The sequence below is a fragment of the Pecten maximus genome, chromosome 16 (assembly GCF_902652985.1).
Source record: "Pecten maximus chromosome 16, xPecMax1.1, whole genome shotgun sequence".
Taxonomy (NCBI): domain Eukaryota; kingdom Metazoa; phylum Mollusca; class Bivalvia; order Pectinida; family Pectinidae; genus Pecten; species Pecten maximus.
Window position 1 is genome coordinate 26,670,895 of NC_047030.1, and position 21,283 is coordinate 26,692,177.

Sequence of the window (21,283 nt, forward strand, 5' to 3'; positions counted from 1 at the left end):
AAATCTAAAGTACCCCAGGCGAGCTTTTTATTTGACCTCTGACCTTTAACTTGTAATTTTATAAAAGTTAGCCCCAAAGGTACTGCAAGATAATATCATAACATGACTCTTGTAACTTGAATACTTTTTGAGTTATGTTGATTTTAAACATTTTAGGTATGACCTCAAGGCGGCCATTTTGAATTTTCTGACCTACTTAATTTTGTTTTATCACCATCTTCAGACCTTGCAATAAAACATACATACATCACTTTAAACATAATATATACCATATTTGCTAACCGTCTTTCACAAAATCGAATGCAGAAGAAGAAAAATAATAATAATAATAAACATAACAGAAACAATAGGTCTTTTCACCAGTTGGTGAAAAGCCCTAATAATAATAATAATAAACAGAAGTTGAGAACAAAAACAATAGGTCTTTTCACCACTTAGGTGAAAAGCCCTAATAAACATAACAGAAACAATAGGTGAAAAGCCCTAACTAGGGCCTCCAAACTCTGGACAATTTCTGTGAACTGTCCACTGGCATTCAGACCTCTCCCCTTCTGCTACATTCTTTTTGTATGCTTATTACCATTAATTTATAGTGGATATTTCCTATATTGTTCAGAAATTAACTTTCTTTATCTCATTACAGGTGATTCTAACTTCATGAACCTCCAGTAGCTGTGAACATTTGGTACCCTCCAAGGATATATTTGTAACCAAGTACCAAATTGGTCGATCATCTTACTGAGAACAACAATGCCGAGGGAGGCAGTGATAACATCTGTATCCCACTTTGTAAGGAAAGTTAGCATCATTGAAACGTATAGTATCTTTGACTGATTGGAAATGCTCGACAGACATGAATTGATAAGTAAATATTTTAGATTTCCACTTTTTTGTCTGCATGTCATTCTTTAAATATAATGATAAAGTTAGTTTATAGTGATGAAAATGACATGTACATTACAGTTGGCCTGGAAAAAATAGTTTGGATTTTGCTAGTAAGAACAATTATCATTGAATTTGGTATTGAAGTTTGTTACACAAGGGAGATAACCTATGAAGATTCTTGCCAGACCCTTTTTCTAACATTTTCCAAACAATAAAGACATGACAATTTAAAATTAGGTGATTATTTTTTTTTTCGAAAAATAATTATTATTAACAACTGGTTCACTGAAACCTAACAAAATTCTAACTGTATCTTCATGAGCAAAGAATTTCAATTAAAAGTTTTATAATTTTTTTTGAATGGATTGTGTCATAGTTTTCCATTATCCTTGAACAGACTGTCCAGCTTGGAAATTGCATTTCGCTCTGCATCACACTTTGTGGTGTTTTATCATTTTTTCCTACAATGTAATGGGAAACAATTTTGAAAATATTTTAACCAGCTTCAACAAAATTGTTATTTCATTGAAATGTGTGAACAGGTCTGATAGTGAGTCTTGTTATGTCATAATGAATACCTGACCTACAATGTAGTTAGTGTGTGGGAATCAACTTGGCTGTTTATCATTTATATTTCAGTATAAGAGTCCTGTAATGTAGACATGCACCCACACCGAAATAAAGTACAAAAAAAGTATGGGAAAAAAGTACTAAAAAAGCGTAGAAAAAGTATGCTTTTTTTTACTCAATTTGGAACCGATATTCCAACACGGTTCCAAATTGAGTCAAAAAAAGTACTTAAGTACAAAAAAAGTCTAACAAAAGTATACCTTTAGTACATTTTATTGTTTTCATTAAGTACAGAAAAAGCACAAATATAGTACAGAAAAAGTACATTAAAAGTACAATAATAGTATAAAGTGCACAGGGCCAAATTGATGGTGTACTTTTTTGTGCTTTTATACTTTTTTAGTACTTTTACAGGTAAGTCCATAAAGTACAAAAAAAGTACAAAAGTACAAAAAAAAGTATGAAAATGGTACAGAAAAAGCAGGAAATTAGTACTGAAAAAGTAGGAAAAAAGTACCAATAAGGTAGGAAATTAGTACTGAAAAAGTAGTGGAAAAGTAGGAAAAAAGTACTAGAAAAGTAGGAAAATAGTACTAAAAAAGTAGGAAATTTGTACTGAAAAAGTATCAAAAAAGTAGGAAAATGGTATTGAAAAGAACGAAATTAGGACTGAAAAAGTAGGAAAAAAGTACCAATAAGGTAGGAAATTAGTACTGAAAAAGTAGTGGAAAAGTAGGAAAAAAGTACTAGAAAAGTAGGAAAATAGTACTAAAAAAGTAGGAAATTTGTACTGAAAAAGTATCAAAAAAGTAGGAAAATGGTATTGAAAAGAACGAAATTAGGACTGAAAAAGTAGGAAAAAAGTACCAATAAGGTAGGAAATTAGTACTGAAAAAGTAGTGGAAAAGTAGGAAAAAAGTACTAGAAAAGTAGGAAAATAGTACTAAAAAAGTAGGAAATTTGTACTGAAAAAGTATCAAAAAAGTACTGAAAAAGTAGGAAAAAATTACCAAAAAAAGGGACTTAATTTAATGGTGTAGGAAATTAGTTCTGAAAATATAGGAGATAAGCTTAAATGAGAATACTGCATGCTTAAACAATACATACATCAGTCCCATTCCTAAGAGAAATGCACAATTGTATCAAGTGAAAACAAACATTGAAATACAAGATTAGTTATCCAATCACAATTCCACTTAGTATAATTTCATGCCATAGCAAAGTCTTGATCTAATAAGCTCGAAATTTGTTTAAGGGTGAGGTTAACGATTTACAGATGGACATCTATGTATAAGGGCAATAACTTTTGATAAATTATTCTAATATTTTTTTCAAGCAGGAAAACACAATTTTATATCATGTGTATGTAGGAGATCCAGACAAAAAAAATATACTATTCTAAATAAAAAGGGCAATAACATTTGTAAAAATTGTTGAATCATAATTCCTCTTGAGGAAACACAACAACAAAATGTAAATAAAAAACAATGCATAAATGCATACTGAATACAATGAAGTATGGTATATGCATAATGTTGCTTGCTTAAACTGGTCAAATCCAAGTAAGTGTGAATTCGAAAAATAAAATGTCTGATTCTCTTCATTCCTTTTTATGGAGGCGTTTACGCCTGCCATATTACAATCACCTACGAGTTGTGACGTCACAATCTCTCACTTTCATTTTCGTTATATTTCCTTTCACAGTTCATTTTGTAGTTTCTTTCGGTTCATATATGATGTAGTTGAACTATATATACATTTATGAAAACTATCAAGACTACAAATAAAGTGCTATTACATGAAAAAAGGTATATTCAGTATAAATTTCTCTTCGGCGGAAGCCCGGAATTTGAGACCTCTGGTGGTAATTTCTGTAACTAGGGGTAATGATTCGCTTATTAGTCCAAGTATGAGGCACGTCATTGTAGTCAGTCATTCAAAGTAGATGTGCACAGAAAAGTATTAAAGGGACATCACGGTAAAAACGTTGTAATTTTCAATGAATGTACGTGTTTTGTTCCTTTCCAGTTATGTTTCTGTGCTGTCCCAATGTTCACAGTCGATCCTCATGTCCAGCTTGACCACTTGATTTAGTTGGGAATCCCCCTCTAAATTTAGCGCGGAAATTATTTTTAAATCATCACGTAACTGTTTTGAAATCGAGGCAACACAAAACACGATAGTTTACAAGGCGAATTATTAGTTGGACAATGATATTATACAGTGGTTTAAATGTTAAATAACACGTTCTGTATATATTCCGGCACATATATTTATGTGTAAATAAGTGTAAACACCGTACATATAGTATAGTGACGGTAGCGATGTACTGGTACAGACTGTACTGTATAAATATTACCGAGTTTGTGTACATATTACCGAGATTGTCATGACCTACTATCCAGCAATCAAGCAGAATACGAGCAGCGTCCGTATTACTGCTGTTTTCATGTTCGAACTGTATTGTACTGCTTCCCCAGTTTAATTCTAGGATTGTGTTTGACCCATTTTCCAATTATTTTCTTCATTGCGGTAGCTGTTATCGTTTTCAACCGCAGTCGATTCACATTGGAAGCCATTTTTGTTTTCAGGTGTTTTAGTGTGTTGTGCGCATACGTGTTATCGTATATGTCTCAAAATTTGCATATTCAGACTATTGATCAACGAATTGTGATAACCTTTTTAAAATTAATAATTGATGTTTTTTATATACATATACAGGGACATATATATATATTATATACGTCCCTGACATATATCATCAAATTCGAATGGTTATTGTTCATAAGGATATATTTTTTAAAGATATAGAGTCTACCCAATAATATGAAAAAATACAAAATAAAAATTGGTTTACCGTGATGTCCCTTTAACTATGCTGATAATGTTGTGAACATTTCAGGAACTATTTTGAATAAACAATAAGAATAATGTCTTGTAAATATCTACACCTGCATCGATTTTTGCAAATCTATATCGAAAATACTGATTGAAGGGAGATAACTGCGATATTCTGACGTTACTTTACAGAGGACACTTGTTTAACTACTAGGAATAAAGACGGCATAACAACCAAGCGCAAACAAATTCCCGATTTTCATAATACCCTCCGGGTATTTGGCTAACAACATTTCTTTTGTTTACAACTTAGTAGTTTGTTCACGAGATTTTATGAGATTTGGTCAGATATTTAGCGATCACTTGTTCCGTCTGTTTACGTGAGCGAGCACTCTGTCAAAATGGAGGCACGTGGACACGGGCTTCACACGAAGCATCAAAGTGTGATGATTGTCGCTAGAAATTAATACCTATCATTATGAATTAAAGGCAAGTTGCTTACAAAGTTTAAATCTGTTTGCTGACCCACTGAAATAAGCGTTTGTTTATTTAGGACGAAACTGTTTACGATAAGTTGTTCAAGCCTGGCCAGACCACAAAATCACAATATCTACTGCGATTATAGTCCGAATTTTCTGACGATCTTGCTATATACTATATGCAGACTTTAATCAGCTTTAAGGCGATATCAACACCAGAACCCTTCGGATTACTGCGATAACTGATCGAAGTCCCTGTGTTTCAAATCTATGAATCGGTAGACCTACGTGATGGCGTGATGGAATTCGATCGTTTATTTTTTAAAACTAAGAAAACTGGCACATATCTGTCGTGGTGGTCATTTGTGCTGTACCTTCCCCGACAGAGACTGAATCTGGATTTTTGTGATAAGGTTTACTGCAGTAGCTACTCACACTCGTAATATATATGAAAATGCTAAATTATTATTGAACCAGCTTGTCTTATTTATATATTATTCAGCTCACGATTCAACCTTTTCAAATGTTTTCATGTAATATATATATATACATTTGTATGCACCAAGCTGTGAAATGTTTGTATTACATAGAATATTTAAACAATAATTGTAGATTAACAAAATGTATACCAATTGCATTTTAACGTATTAGTAAAACTTTTTGTTGTTTTCATGTAATATAACTTTTTGTTGTTTTCATGTAAAATGATAAATACATGTATATCTATTGGCAATCGATATACAATCCATATAATATAAGACTTTCTCAAATATCAATATTCCTCATAACTTTCAAAATAAATCTTTATTTGCTTTTGAAATTTCATTAAAAATGTTTGATTTTCATGTCACGAACAAATCCCTTAAAATGATCATCAATCTCCTTATTGGTCTCCAGAAAGTGTGAAAATAAATGAAACTTTTTTGTCAATAATTCTATTCATTATGGATTCATGTATAACCATTTAGGTTTTTTCCAATGTTGACCTTTAAAACTATATATATATACAAGCAACAATCTGTGGGATGTCAAATATGGAAGGCTATAGCTGTTTCAGGATAAATTGCCAAAAATGCTTATAAGTACTGTTTCTTATCACTGATCACATATATTGGGTTTTTGACTATTATGTGTTATTGCTACTTAAGTGTGAATTTTTTCGGCTTAAGTGATAATGTATTTCTTTGTACTTATGTGCAACAGACATCGCAAGAGTTTAATTCTCCTACATATAATATTGACTCCTACAAAAAGAAGTTGAGTGATCAAGATTGGTTGACTACGAGAGGCATTTTATCAAATCTCATATTTACCATACTGATTGCTCATGATCATATTTCATCCGGCCTAGTAAACTCTAGAAAAAACATCTTAATTTATGAAAGTAGCTAACTCCTTTAATGTATGTGTAAAAATTAAGTATATATATACGTGTATATCGTACAAAACATCAAACTTCTAATATGGTAGATATGAAACATACATTTAGGCTGACTGCCTGATAATATAATACAATTTGTACAGAGTTTACAATCCTTTGACATTCAGCTCATAATATACACCATTATAATTTGATCTGTCGTCATGCGTCGGTCTTCTTCTTAAGACCAAGATATCGCAGAATGGTGTACAAAAGATTCTTAAGCTGTTTTTATCAAAATTGTTAATTTCATGGCCCCCTATGTGTCCCATTCTCCCTGGGGAGAGGATACATTTTACTATAGTTTATGTAGGAAACTCATCACACATATTTTAGCATAATTTGTTACATTTTCATTGGAAATTGGTTAGCACGTGGTTAGGGCAGACTTTTCTCAATGATATATTGTCAGAGAATGTCAAGGCCAACGACTTGTTATGGGTTCGAATGTCAAAAATAAAAATCTTATATTGATTATTTTTTTCATTTCGTATGAAAGAACATAGTCCACTGAAACAGAATGTGCATATTTTATTGTCATCAGATAAAAATATGGCAGAAAGATATGGCACTTGGAAAAGAATCATAAAGCTATTTTCTCCAGCCAAAATTAAAAAATAATTCAAAACTGCAGAATAAAGGTTTCTGCTCTTTTATCTTTAATATACACATGAAGGCTTGATGTTTGACGCATAGATAACGTATGGCTGGCTACAAATGTTATACTTATATTTGACCTTGACCTTCATTCAAGGTCGCGGGGGTCAAATGATGAAGAAAATTCAAAGTTCTTTCAAAATCATTAATTTGGGTCACATTTTAAAGAATCGGCCCTTTTAAAGTTGTGTGCAATGTATCAAGGTCAAATAATCAAAATGACGCAGATATGGCACTTTTAAAAAGAAATTCCTACCAAAATGAAAAAAAAATGACCCAAAACTGCACATACACACGAAGGTTAGATATTTGGCAAACAGATACATGTAACATGTGTGACTGGCTACAAATATTGAGTTTATCTCTCTGACCTTGACCTTCATTCACATTTTAAAGAACCGGCTCTTAATCAAGGTGTGTGCGAAGTTTCAAGGGCAAATTATTAAAAATGATGCAGACATGCCCTTTAAAGAATGTTTTCTTGCCAAAATCAAAAATTATCCATAAATTGCAATTCAATTGTTGGCTCAAAAGGGATCAATTTGGCTCAATTGACAGAAATAACTTCTTCTCTGAAACTAAGCAATCGATATAGCTCATACTTGACTGGTAGCATCCTTTTGGGTAGAGATTCAAAATTGTAAAAATGGTGGGGTTGACCCCCGGGGGCAGGGTCAAAAGGGGTCAATTGGTTTCTCTGAAACTAAGTTATGGATATAACTCACATTGGTATGGTAGCAATCCCTATGGTTTTGTACCCAAAGTCAATTTCATTTCATGGATTAATTGCACAATTTGGTATAAAACCTACATTCGTATGGTAGCATGGTTATGGGGTGGGTATTCAAAATTGTACGAATGTTGGGGCTAACCTCCCGGGGGCTGAAGGATGGGACCAAAATAGGTCAATTTCGCTAAATTGACATTTTTAGAATAACAATAAACCAATGTACATGTACCCATATAAAATGCTTATGATATATTGATAAATAAACTTAAGCATCATTCTTGTTTCATATCTCATAAAACCAGGTGAGCGATACAGGCCCTCTGGGCCTCTTGTTTTATCTGTGAAACCATTCAGATCCCAACTCCATAATCTTGCTGGACACCAAGAGATGAACACAATCCTGATGTAAAAATAGGCCCAGGGTTCTTTCCCCACCCCAAGGGCCTTATACAATCATATTGAATTGATATCAAATATGAAAGTTTTCTTCAATATTTTGCATGTAAAACGCTGTATATTTATATACAGTACCTATAGCTACTAGGCTATTATCTACATCTTGGTGGTAAATTAAAAAGCAACAAATCACAAATCACAGTTTATTGTTAATATTGCCATTGGATCTATTAAAATAGATGGAATTGATATCTAGTTTTGAAATAATTGTCCTTAAAAATGAGGTCTTTGTTGGAAAAAAAGTGTAATAACTTTTAAAAGCCGTCAATCTAATTTTGATATTATTCTAAGATCAAAATAGAAAGGAATAAACAATTTTGTTTACAAGATATTGAAAGACATTGCACACTTTCAACAAAAAAGTAGCAGACACTCGCTGTATTTTCAATACATATCGTGTATTGTTATAACTTATCGAAATGCATATCATATTGTTTCGACATTTCTAATACCCAGGCCTATAAAATATAAGTTTGTTTTAAACACATAAATGCAAATTTTGAACTACTTAAGTATAAAAGATGGTTTAAAGTATGAATGTTAATGACATGTACCTAAGTAGAAGTTGATTTGAAAAAAATTAAAATGTTCGACTTTTTAAGTAAAGGTTTGATTGAAATAAGAAATGTTTAACTACATTTAGAAGTAGGTTTGCAACTTTTAAGATGGTTAAAACCATTATGTACATCGGAACAGTCTAAACCATTACATTCATCAGGACTGTGAAAACCATTATGTCCGGTTGGTTTGACACACTTAAGTGGAAATGTTTAGTCATGTTGATATCAGTTTAATCTGTATTCTTGCTTTATTTCAAATATCTCCTTTTACATCTGATTAACGCCTCCTACAGTACTTTCAGTACTTTGATTTGCTTTATGCGAATCATTGCCCTCAATTCGGACCACAATGCAATATCTTTAAGCTTTCCCTCACTTCAGAATGTACTGCATAATCTGTTGGAAGAAAGAGAAAATTTTAAAATATTTTTTATATCAAAACTTAGAATAATTGAGAAGATTTGTTTAATATAAAAATGTAGATAATTTTCCTTATATATGCACCTGATCACTTTACTATCATTTATTACATGCATGTCTGCTTGGAAGTCTTTTTATCAAGAAAAGCTAGCCACAGGTATACAAGTTTAAAGCTACAACATAAAACTTTTAATTATAAGGATAAGTACTTTAATAAAAATCAAGCTACTCCAGAATTCTCTGACAGTTTGTTTCATCTTAAATTATGCAACTTACTATCAAAATACTCCAAAACACAGATTTTTTTTATTCAATCATTTCTTGAGATCATTTTTTTATGAATTGATCATGATCATGACATACAACAAATTTTCAATGGATTTTATTGACTTCGTTTTTGAATGTATTTTCTTCAAATTCCATATACTATAGTAGACAATTATTAGCTCATTTACCGATATTTTTACATATATTCCCTAAAATAGATATACACATGTTGCCCGAAATGTGACGTTACTTTCGTTCTTATATTCTAACTTAAAAATGTCATTGCTATTTTTTTTTGAAATTTTATGCAATATCTCTTGCAATCAACTACAAAAAATTCTGTAAATATTATTAGATGAATAACCAAATAATTCTTTACATGTAAGTGAAATTTCAATAAATTCCATTGAAAAACGAAGTTATAAAAATTAATTGGAAATTTGTCAAAATGCATGAAATATGTAGTAAAGATATTACGAATTTACCGTTACGTGACAGAAATAAAAATGCAATATAACTACGTCGAAGTTCGTCAATAAAGAAATAAAATTCTTCTTGTTCTCAATATTTGGGTGCTATCAATCAGGATGCTTATAAAATCCCAGGCGTATGGTAGCATAAATCTGTAAATTGAATACTTACGATTGAAACACACGTGGATCTAGCAGTTCTTTGTTAATTAAACTCGGGCCGTATAAACTGTAATCGGTGATGAATTCATTATGAAAACCCTGAAACACGAAGTAATCAAGTATTAATATTAACATGTGTAGGCCCCTATTCACCTATATAATGTGAAACGATGTAGGAACGTGCAGAAGACGAAATAGATTTAAATAATAAAATTGTAAACTTACCTGGTCGCGATATCTGTGATATTTTCGGGTGAAAATGAGCATTTGTCGCCAAACACAACAAGAAAGCTGATATTCTTTGGCCACTTACTGACAGATAGTCGATCTTCTTCAGTTAGGCAAGAAAATGAATTTCGTTTTTAGGCTATTCTATATCAAAATCGTGTTTGTTTATGTTTCTTCCGTAGATAAACATCCGGTGAAATTCAAACATGGCTATCAGACTTCCCGGAGCTTTCTAAAAGCGAGCTGTGCGGAGACCACACGGAACGTCCGCTTTGTGGGAGGCACACTAATCGGGCAAGGTGTTCCGAATGGCCCTGGTATATGGAAAAACTTAATTCGCCGCAGTTACGTAACTTGGCCATTATATGTGAAAAGTGAAAGTAGAAGTGTATCATAATGCGATTTCCGTGTAAACGCAATATTCAGGTAAATTTGAACTGTATAATCGGTTTGTTATTCAAACCTATTCAAAATAGTTACAATAATATCCATAATATACTCATAAAAATTAAACTACACGTACACAGAAACTATAACTATATTTTTTTTTTCTTCTCAAAAACTTTAATTAACAGTCACGGTATAGATGTATATTTATCAAAGATCTTGCTCCTGTACATTTCTCAACATGTTTTATTTTACTTTTACATAGTACTGATTTTATCTTGCACAATGTACATGGAATGATAAGGAGAAAGCCTGTTCTGTTATTAAATATTCGAATACATCACACATGTGATAAGTTCATTTTCCAAACATAATTTTAGATTATCACAGCTACTGTATTATATTTGTGTTATTACATTTTAACACAATTTTAAAAGTTATCAATTATTATTATTACATGATGTTCATGAAGGTTAAGAACAACTTCTACTTCAAGTAAATATCTTAGATTTATTTAAAAAATGTGATTGAAAGGTGCATATCAGCCTGGACAATATAATAAGGATGATGTTATTTCCTTAGATTATATAACATAGATAATCTAATATCAATTTTGGCATGAATACCATGAAGATCGGTACATTATATATGATGGTGTATGTTAAATTATTCAGTTATCTTGTCATAATGTCAGTCAGATACATTTATAATGTAATTTGCATGATAATTATACAAAAATGCAAGTTAATACAGGTGGTTGTGCCAAGCCCTACCAGCTTGTTTTATGTGCCTACCAAATTGTCTGAAAGTTTAATGTAACAGATGTATTTATCACTAAAATTCTTTTATTTATTAGATATTAATACATTTCTTTATAAAGATCTTATATGATTGCAATTATTGATATGATCTTAATGGAATTATCTTAAGATATTGATAATTAGATTAAATGAAAATTTTCCGAAGTTATAATTTAAAAATAAACAGCTAACCAAAATTAATACTGAAGTTAGCTGTTTTAACTTTCAAAAAAATATGTTTATATTTATTTCATAAAGTGGAATCATTATAATGCATCAAATATTTTATTTTATTTTTTGCTACATACTTCTTGTACTTAAAATTGTATTGTATAATGTGTAGTTAATCATATTAATTTTGCTTATAACACACTTTTTAAATAGATTGAGAAACAAAACAAAAATATGTGATAATGCATAATTTACAAGCAATTGTGACCAAAAGAGTTGATTTTGTACTTTGCCAGTTCCAGCTTTTATTAATGTTTTCACTTGGGTATTGCATGGTGATCCATCAATTCTGCTGACATCCCTTCTCCATCTCCCTGATTTTTCGCTCTGCCCTTCAGTTTTACCAACATTTAGATTTACCAGCACTTTGTATACAAATTCTTTTTACTAATGTTCCTATTAGTCAACTACATTGTGTGGGTGATGACTTACCTTCCTTAAATGAACTGAGCCATCAAGTACACTGGTTTAAAATTATCTACTATGACTCCTCAACTTAAAAGTAAAATACAATACTACTCTTACTTTTAGAGATTACAGATACAATGACATATACTTCATGGCTTTGGCAAAAAATAAAAAATAAAGTAGTGTTAAGATGGTTTACACCTTATACATTACATTTCAACATCATCTGATGTACAGACCTGTACCTGATGTACATATGTTACATAACTGTAACCCGATACATACTGGAAGTAAATCTGATGTATAGGTTTGTACTTGATGTACATGTGTGTATGTGTACATGTGTGAGCTGTAACCTGATAAATACTGCTAGTACATCTAATGTACAGTGTACATGTATATACCTCCAAAATGCTGATCCTCGATCACTTAAACTTACTTTTTGATAAACTTAAATATTTTCTTGTCCCCTATAAAAATTCCAAGTTTTAACTGAAAATAAATATGCTTACAATTATGAATTGTTTATTTGTTTTTGTTTTAGTTTTTTTTTAATATGATTTGTCAGTATTTTTTTTTTTTTTTTTTTTCACATTCCAAAAAATATCTAATTATCCAATTAAAATTTCATTAATGTAACCATTGCACATATGCTTCTGTTGACAATTAATTAAAAGAAGAATTTTTGGGTAACCAATTTTGCATCAGATTAATTAAGCATACATCCTCTTTATGGAAAAATTAATCTTTAATTAAAGCAATAACATCATTCTTCAATAGTAAACCATAATCAGCGAACAACAAAGGCGAGTAGAAATTGGACTTGTACATTTCAGGTGTCCAAGATATCACTGTTATTGGAGTAACACAATTGTCTTGATTCAATCTAATCTTTTTGACCTTTATACATGTAAAGGCAATAATAATCCAATTTCAATGAACGCATGCCCTGTAGGTCAATATATACTGTTAATATGAAGAATTTGATGGTATACAATATGAAGAACTAAATTATGAAACTATCTGTTACATGTATGTTACCATTGTATTTGGGGAAATATAAGCAACATGAATGACCATATGATGGTTACATATAACTCACATATTTAGGAAAAGAGTTATGTTTTGAAGATTTGAAGAGCATACATGGATATAAAAAGGTAAAAGATGCTTACTCTAACAACTAACTCATTTCTTTTTTACAATTTGACTAGTTATCTCCCCATTATGTATACAATGCAACTCTGAGCCAGAAACAATAACTCATATATTAGAATTATGAAGATGTGAGGAAGTACAAAGATTACTTGAAAGTTTTGACACATTATTGGAAGCTCTTTTATCATCTCAGTAAACAAAACATGTTCTTTTTGGCTTAAATTTTACATCATAATTTCCTTCCTAATAATAGAGTAGATTATGATTATTATGTCGCGTCATATCCGGGGCCAAAACAAAATTAGACGGCTATGCCGAAAAACAAAATGAATTTTCTTTCTTCACATGTAACACAACTGACACCAAGATCTATGTTACCATGAAGAAGCTGGGTTCCATAACAGAACAAAAACAAACAACATGTAATAAACAATTATTTCAATGTCTTTATCGACAGAAATGACTCCATCTGTCTTAGGAACATGTCAATATAATGCTTTTATCTTAACATCCAGCCCACACATGTTCTGTTGATGTTGAAATTATTTTCAAATTGTTAATGATATCAGACTTTTAAATAATTTTGGGTTTCTCCTTGTGCCTGATCTTAATTTCAAAAGAATAACACCACACAATAAGAGTTCATGCTTTATGGTATAATAATGACATTCAAGTTGAAAATAACTATTTCTTTTATCAAATACTGGTACTATAAATTACCTAGTTAAAAATTATGATAATTTGACGTTTTTTTTCAATTGATGAGTTTCTTCATGAATTTCAAATTACCGGGTAATACCAACTATTTACAGTATCTTTGGTCACAGTTTCCTGCAGAAACAGGACTTCCATCCATTAGGACTATCTCATCCTTTCATACAATGTACCTCTTCTACTTGAAATGATCTTTAAAAGTAAAAAGGGGTCTTAAGACTTCTACAACAATATTATTAAACCAGCTCCAACCCGGGCCCCTACTGGCATTTGGAAATGGAGTGATGTTTTTGACTTTGATGGCCAGCAGTGGAAAAATATACTAATTTTTTTTTTAATATTACAATAAGTTCTAAGCTTCAATGGTTTCAAGTAAGGATTATACACCACATTTTGGTAACAAACAGTTTTCTTTTCAATATCAATCTAATTCCTAGTCCTTTATGTACACTGTGTAATATGGAAAGGGAGACAATTGTTCACTGTTTATGGGAGTGTATAGAGGTACAGACTTTGTTAGAGAGATTGTAATCTCTTCTGTATATTCTTTTGCTTCCCCTCTGGGGGAAAGAAACACATTTATTTGCTATTGTTCATTCTAATGCCAATGTTGTAGATACTGAAATATTAATTCTTATTAAACATTATGTTTATAAGTCTAGATGTCTTCACAAATCTCTTAATTTAAGCGCTCTCCTTAATACGATTCAGGATCATTTCCATGTACAAAAATATATAATTTCTAGTAAAACTTGTCTGATGAAAACAAAATTTGAGACAAATTGGAAAAAATGGATGCCCTTTATAGAATTATAATATACTAACTATTCTTTTCCAAATAGCCTTGACAACACCTTACTCAATCTTAAATGTATTTCATCTCCTCAAAAATTCTATTTATATCAATAAGCAAGGAATGTAATCTGTGTTTATTTTGAAGTCAGTCTGTTATGTTTGTGAGAATAGGTGTCAATGTAAATGTACATGAGTAAGCTGTATGCAGAAAGTAAAAGAAGTATGTGCATGAGGAGGAGGATGAAGATGATGATGATAATGATGGTGATGTATAATGATGATAAAAGTGATGACAATGATGATTCATGGTGCAAAATGATGATTAAAAAAAATACTCCTACACAGTTATACCCCCTACACATAGCTATATACCTCCTACACATAGATATATACCTCCTACACATAGTTATATACCTCCATCACACAGTTATGCCTCCTACATATATATAGATACCTCCTACACATAGTTATATACCTCCTACACACAGTTATATACCTCCAACACACAGTTATATACCTCCTACACATAGTTATACCTCCTACATATAGTTATACCTCCTACATATAGATATATACCTCCTACACATAGATATATACCTCCTACACACAGTTATATACCTCCTACACATAGTTATATACCTCCTACACACAGTTATATACCTCCAACACACAGTTATATACCTCCTACACATAGATATATACCTCCTACACATAGTTATATACCTCCTACACACAGTTATATAACTCCAACACACAGTTATATACCTCCTACACACAGTTATATACCTCATACACATAGATATACCTCCTACATATAGTTATACCTCCTACATATAGATATATACCTCCTACATATAGATATATACCACTACACATAGTTATATACCTCCTACACATAGTTATATACCTCCTACACACAGTTATATACCTCCTTCACATAGTTATATACCTCCTACACACAGTTATATACCTCCAACACACAGTTATATACCTCCTACACACAGTTATATACCTCTTACACATAGTTATACCTCCTACACATAGTTATACCTCCTACATATAGTTATATACCTCCTACATATAGATATATACCTCCTACATATAGATATATACCTCCTACACATATATATATACCTCCTACAAATAGATCTATACCTCCTACACACAGTTATATACCTCCCGTACATAGATACCTCCTACATATAGATATATACCTACTACACATAGATATATACCTCCTACATATAGATATATACCTCCTACACACAGTTATATACCTCCCGTACATAGATACCTCCTACATATAGATATATACCTCCTACACATAGATATATACCTTCTACATATAGATATATACCTCCTACACATAGATATATGCCTCCTACATATAAATATATACCTCCTACACATAGATATATACCTCCTACAAATAGATAGATACCTCCTACACATAGATATATACCTCCTACATATAGATATATACCTCCTACACACAGTTATATATCTCCCGTACATAGATACCTCCTACATATAGATATATACCTCCTACACATAGATATATACCTCCTACATATAGATATATACCTCCTACACATAGATATATACCCCCTACACATAGATATGTACCTCCTACACATAGTTATATACCTCCATCACACAGTTATGCCTCCTACATATATATAGATACCTCCTAGTCTCCTACACATAGTTATATACCTCTTACACACAGTTATATACCTCCAACACACAGTTATATACCTCCTACACATAGTTATACCTCCTACATATAGTTATACCTCCTACATATAGATATATACCTCCTACACATAGATATATACCTCCTACACACAGTTATATACCTCCAACACATAATTATATACCTCCTACACATAGTTATATACCTCCTACACACAGTTATATACCTCCAAAACACAGTTATATACCTCCTACACATAGATATATACCTCCTACACATAGTTATATACCTCCTTCACATAGTTATATACCTCCTACACACAGTTATATACCTCCAACACACAGTTATATACCTCCTACACACAGTTATATACCTCTTACACATAGTTATACCTCCTACACATAGTTATACCTCCTACATATAGTTATATACCTCCTACATATAGATATATACCTCCTACATATAGATATATACCTCCTACACATATATATACCTCCTACAAATAGATCTATACCTCCTACACACAGTTATATACCTCCCGTACATAGATACCTCCTACATATAGATATATACCTACTACACATAGATATATACCTCCTACATATAGATATATACCTCCTACACACAGTTATATACCTCCCGTACATAGATACCTCCTACATATAGATATATACCTCCTACACATAGATATATACCTTCTACATATAGATATATACCTCCTACACATAGATATATGCCTCCTACATATAAATATATACCTCCTACACATAGATATATACCTCCTACAAATAGATAGATACCTCCTACACATAGATATATACCTCCTACATATAGATATATACCTCCTACACACAGTTATATATCTCCCGTACATAGATACCTCCTACATATAGATATATACCTCCTACACATAGATATATACCTCCTACATATAGATATATACCTCCTACACATAGATATATACCCCCTACACATAGTTATATACCTCCTACACATAGTTATATACCTCCATCACACAGTTATGCCTCCTACATATATATAGATACCTCCTAGTCTCCTACACATAGTTATATACCTCCTACACACAGTTATATACCTCCAACACACAGTTATATACCTCCTACACATAGTTATACCTCCTACATATAGTTATACCTCCTACATATAGATATATACCTCCTACACATAGATATATACCTCCTACACACAGTTATATACCTCCAACACATAATTATATACCTCCTACACATAGTTATATACCTCCTACACACAGTTATATACCTCCAAAACACAGTTATATACCTCCTACACATAGATATATACCTCCTACACATAGTTATATACCTCCTACACACAGTTATATAACTCCAACACACAGTTATATACCTCCTACACACAGTTATATACCTCCTACACATAGATATACCTCCTACATATAGTTATACCTCCTACATATAGATATATACCTCCTACATATAGATATATACCACTACACATAGTTATATACCTCCTACACATAGTTATATACCTCCTACACACAGTTATATACCTCCTTCACATAGTTATATACCTCCTACACACAGTTATATACCTCCAACACACAGTTATATACCTCCTACACACAGTTATATACCTCCTACACATAGTTATACCTCCTACACATAGTTATACCTCCTACATATAGTTATATACCTCCTACATATAGATATATACCTCCTACACATAGATATATACCTCCTACAAATAGATCTATACCTCCTACACACAGTTATATACCTCCCGTACATAGATACCTCCTACATATAGATATATACCTCCTACACATAGATATATACCTCCTACATATAGATATATACCTCCTACATATAGATATATACCTCCTACACACAGTTATATACCTCCCGAACATAGATACCTCCTACATATAGATTTATTATTTTTCATTGTAATTCGTGTCTTTCCATTGGCTGAAAACGTAACACGTGACGCACTATAAATATTTACAATAATATTGTAAACCTCGCATTACCATAAATAGATGTGACGTAGCGTTCATCTTTCGGGTGCTCTCGGACTTTCTCTATTGCTGTAACGAACACCCGTGAATGACCGAACGTACGTTTGTTGACACAATGGCGACTGCACGGTTTGCATCGGTTGACGGAGATGAACTAAAAGGAATTATAGACAACATAGACTCTGCGAACACGAAAAGGACGACTATGACATCTGCAGACCTGCCAACTACTACTATTTTATAGTAATCTTTACTATTTTGTGGTGGTCGTTACTCTTTTTTCTCTCGAAATAGTAGCAAATTACTCTTTTTGATGCAATAGATTTGGCAAGAATTGTTAAGAATTACTCTTTTTTGCTCAAAAATGGGCCAAATTACTATTTTTGAATTTGAAAGGTTGGCAGGTCTGCATCTGTAAAACTGTTCAGGGAATATCTATCAGCCAAAAATTACGCCACGGACTTTGAAAATTTCACACAGGATGATTTGGACTCGAAGCTGTCAAGTTTCTATATGGAAATGAGAAACAAGAATGGTGACATGTATAAGAAGTCAACGCTCATTTCTTACAGGCACGGGTTGCAACGACACCTTGAAAAGTGTAGATCTGACAATATAGATATCACAAATCACAACATCTTTCGAAAATCCTCGCAGGCATTCAAAGGGATGTCTAAGGAGCTAAAACGCCAGGGACTAGCCGCTGTCAACCACCACCCACCTGTAAGCGATGGAGATTTAAAAAATCTCTATCATTACCTTCTCCAGGGCAATTTGGAAGATGCCCAACTATTGCAATATAAGGTACATATATACAAATTTCTATAGATATGCAAAATAAAACAATGTTAAATTAAAAAGGCCATTTACATATTAGGTAACTACATTGAAGGGGGGGGGGGGGGGGGTGATCAATGACAATGACCTATATGTCATATATCTCACTGGTTTGATCTAGGTCAAGGTAAGATACAAGTAATTAAAATATTCTACATTCAACACTGAATTTCTTAGTAAAATATAGATGGTTGATTGTGTAATATGAACTGACATGAAAAATTAAATACTCTTTTCTTCAAAAAGGTGTTTATCGACCTGATGTTGCATTTTGGGAGGCGAGGGAGAGAGAATCTTACTACCCTGACACGACAAGATTTTGCTGTAGGCCGAGACGATGAGGGCGCTTTGTATGTATACAAGACCACAGACGAACTGACAAAAAATCACCAGGATGATTCACAAAAATCTTCAGATGGAAGAATGTATGAAGTTAAAGGTAAACAAATTTCCTACAACAAACAATATGTGTATGTCATGGGTGTACAAACTAATGTTTTTTTTTAATATCAGATTAAGTTGTTTTTGCAATACATGTCTGTTGGAAATAAGGTAAGATTTCAATGGGACACAGACTTATAAACAAATTACGACAGAATATTTTAAAACACTTGAATTTAAATAAAGAAACAAAGTTATGAAAATTGACAAAATAACAGGTTATGATTCAATCATGATAAAGTTTAAAGAAATATGTACATTTTTTGTTGTTCTTTTTCAGAATCTATGGAATGTCCTGTGAGATCTTTTGTCAAGTATATAAGAAGACTCAACCCCAACTGCTCCCGTCTGTTCCAGAAGGCCAGAAAGGACCCTAAGGATCGCATTTTTTATGACAATATTCCTCTTGGACATAACAGGATTGGGTCATTTATGACAGAAATAAGTAAGGCTGCATCACTCTCCGTGGTTTACACTAACCACTCCCTAGTGCTACCACAGTGCATGTCTTGGATAGTGCGCATATTCCTAGTAGGCACATAATGACAGTTACGGGACATAAGTCCGAGTCATCACTAAAAACCTACTCTGGTAAGACAGATAATGCTACAAAGCGATTGATGTCTGAAACCATCAACAAAAAACGAGAATCATCAAGATCTAAAGGTGTCCTGGTCCAAAAAACAACCAATGTAACCCATCAACAAGTAAGTGATGATCAAGAAGGATTACAGCTCACACAACTGACTAATAGTCAAACTGAAACATTCTTCAGTGATATTGGTGGTGGATTTGATGAGAATACTTTCTTGGATTTTATGGATCCCCCTCCAGCTTCATCTACCATTAGTGCACCAAATCCTCAGTCGGTTGAATCACAAAATCCTCAGACTGTGACTGCTCCTAGTGCTCTGGAAGGCATGCCTATGCCCTCATTTGCGAATTGCAGCAACTTTACTATCAACTTTAATTTTGTTTTGCCTAAACAGTAATTTACAAATGTGTATCAAAATTGTTGATTTTGTTTGTGTTGTTAAAATATTCTTGATGAAATTTATTACTTATTAAATTTAAATTTGAAGAACTTGTTGTTATTTTAAAAAAATTATCCAAGACCACAGTTGAGGAAGTTTACAATACCATTTTATAATTTTTTTTTAGAAAAATAATAAAGTAATTGTAGCATGTTGATTTCGGTCAACACCTGGTTTTATCGACCTGAGAAAAAAAATATCGACCGAGACCAATCAACATGCTATAATTGTATATTAGTTCACGAAACACGAGTACAGGATACACGGGTATATAATTGTCATTAGTTCACGAAACACGAGTACAGGATACACGGGTATATAATTGTCGTTAGTTCACGAAACACGAGTATAGGATGCACGGGTATATAATTGTATATTAGTTCACGAAACACGAGTACAGGATACACGGGTATATAATTGTCATTAGTTCACGAAACACGAGTACAGGATACACGGGTATATAATTGTCGTTAGTTCACGAAACACGAGTATAGGATGCACGGGTATATAATTGTCGTTAGTTCACGAAACACGAGTATAGGATGCACGGGTATATAATTGTCGTTAGTTCACGAAACACGAGTACAGGATTACACGGAGTGGGTAATAAGTTTAGTTAAACG

At 32.3% G+C, this 21,283-nt stretch overlaps 1 protein-coding gene across 1 annotated transcript; it reads left to right on the top strand.

The window, feature by feature from the left end:
* Positions 1-643: 643 nt before the first annotated feature.
* On the top strand, positions 644-20,221 carry LOC117345382 (the record flags this gene model as incomplete). Its single annotated transcript, XM_033908457.1, is given in 4 exon segments — positions 644-789; positions 18,921-19,152; positions 19,432-19,624; positions 19,907-20,221. Coding segments are annotated over 3 exon segments (591 nt in total). The 3' UTR covers positions 20,170-20,221.
* Between the last annotated feature and the right edge of the window lie 1,062 nt (positions 20,222-21,283).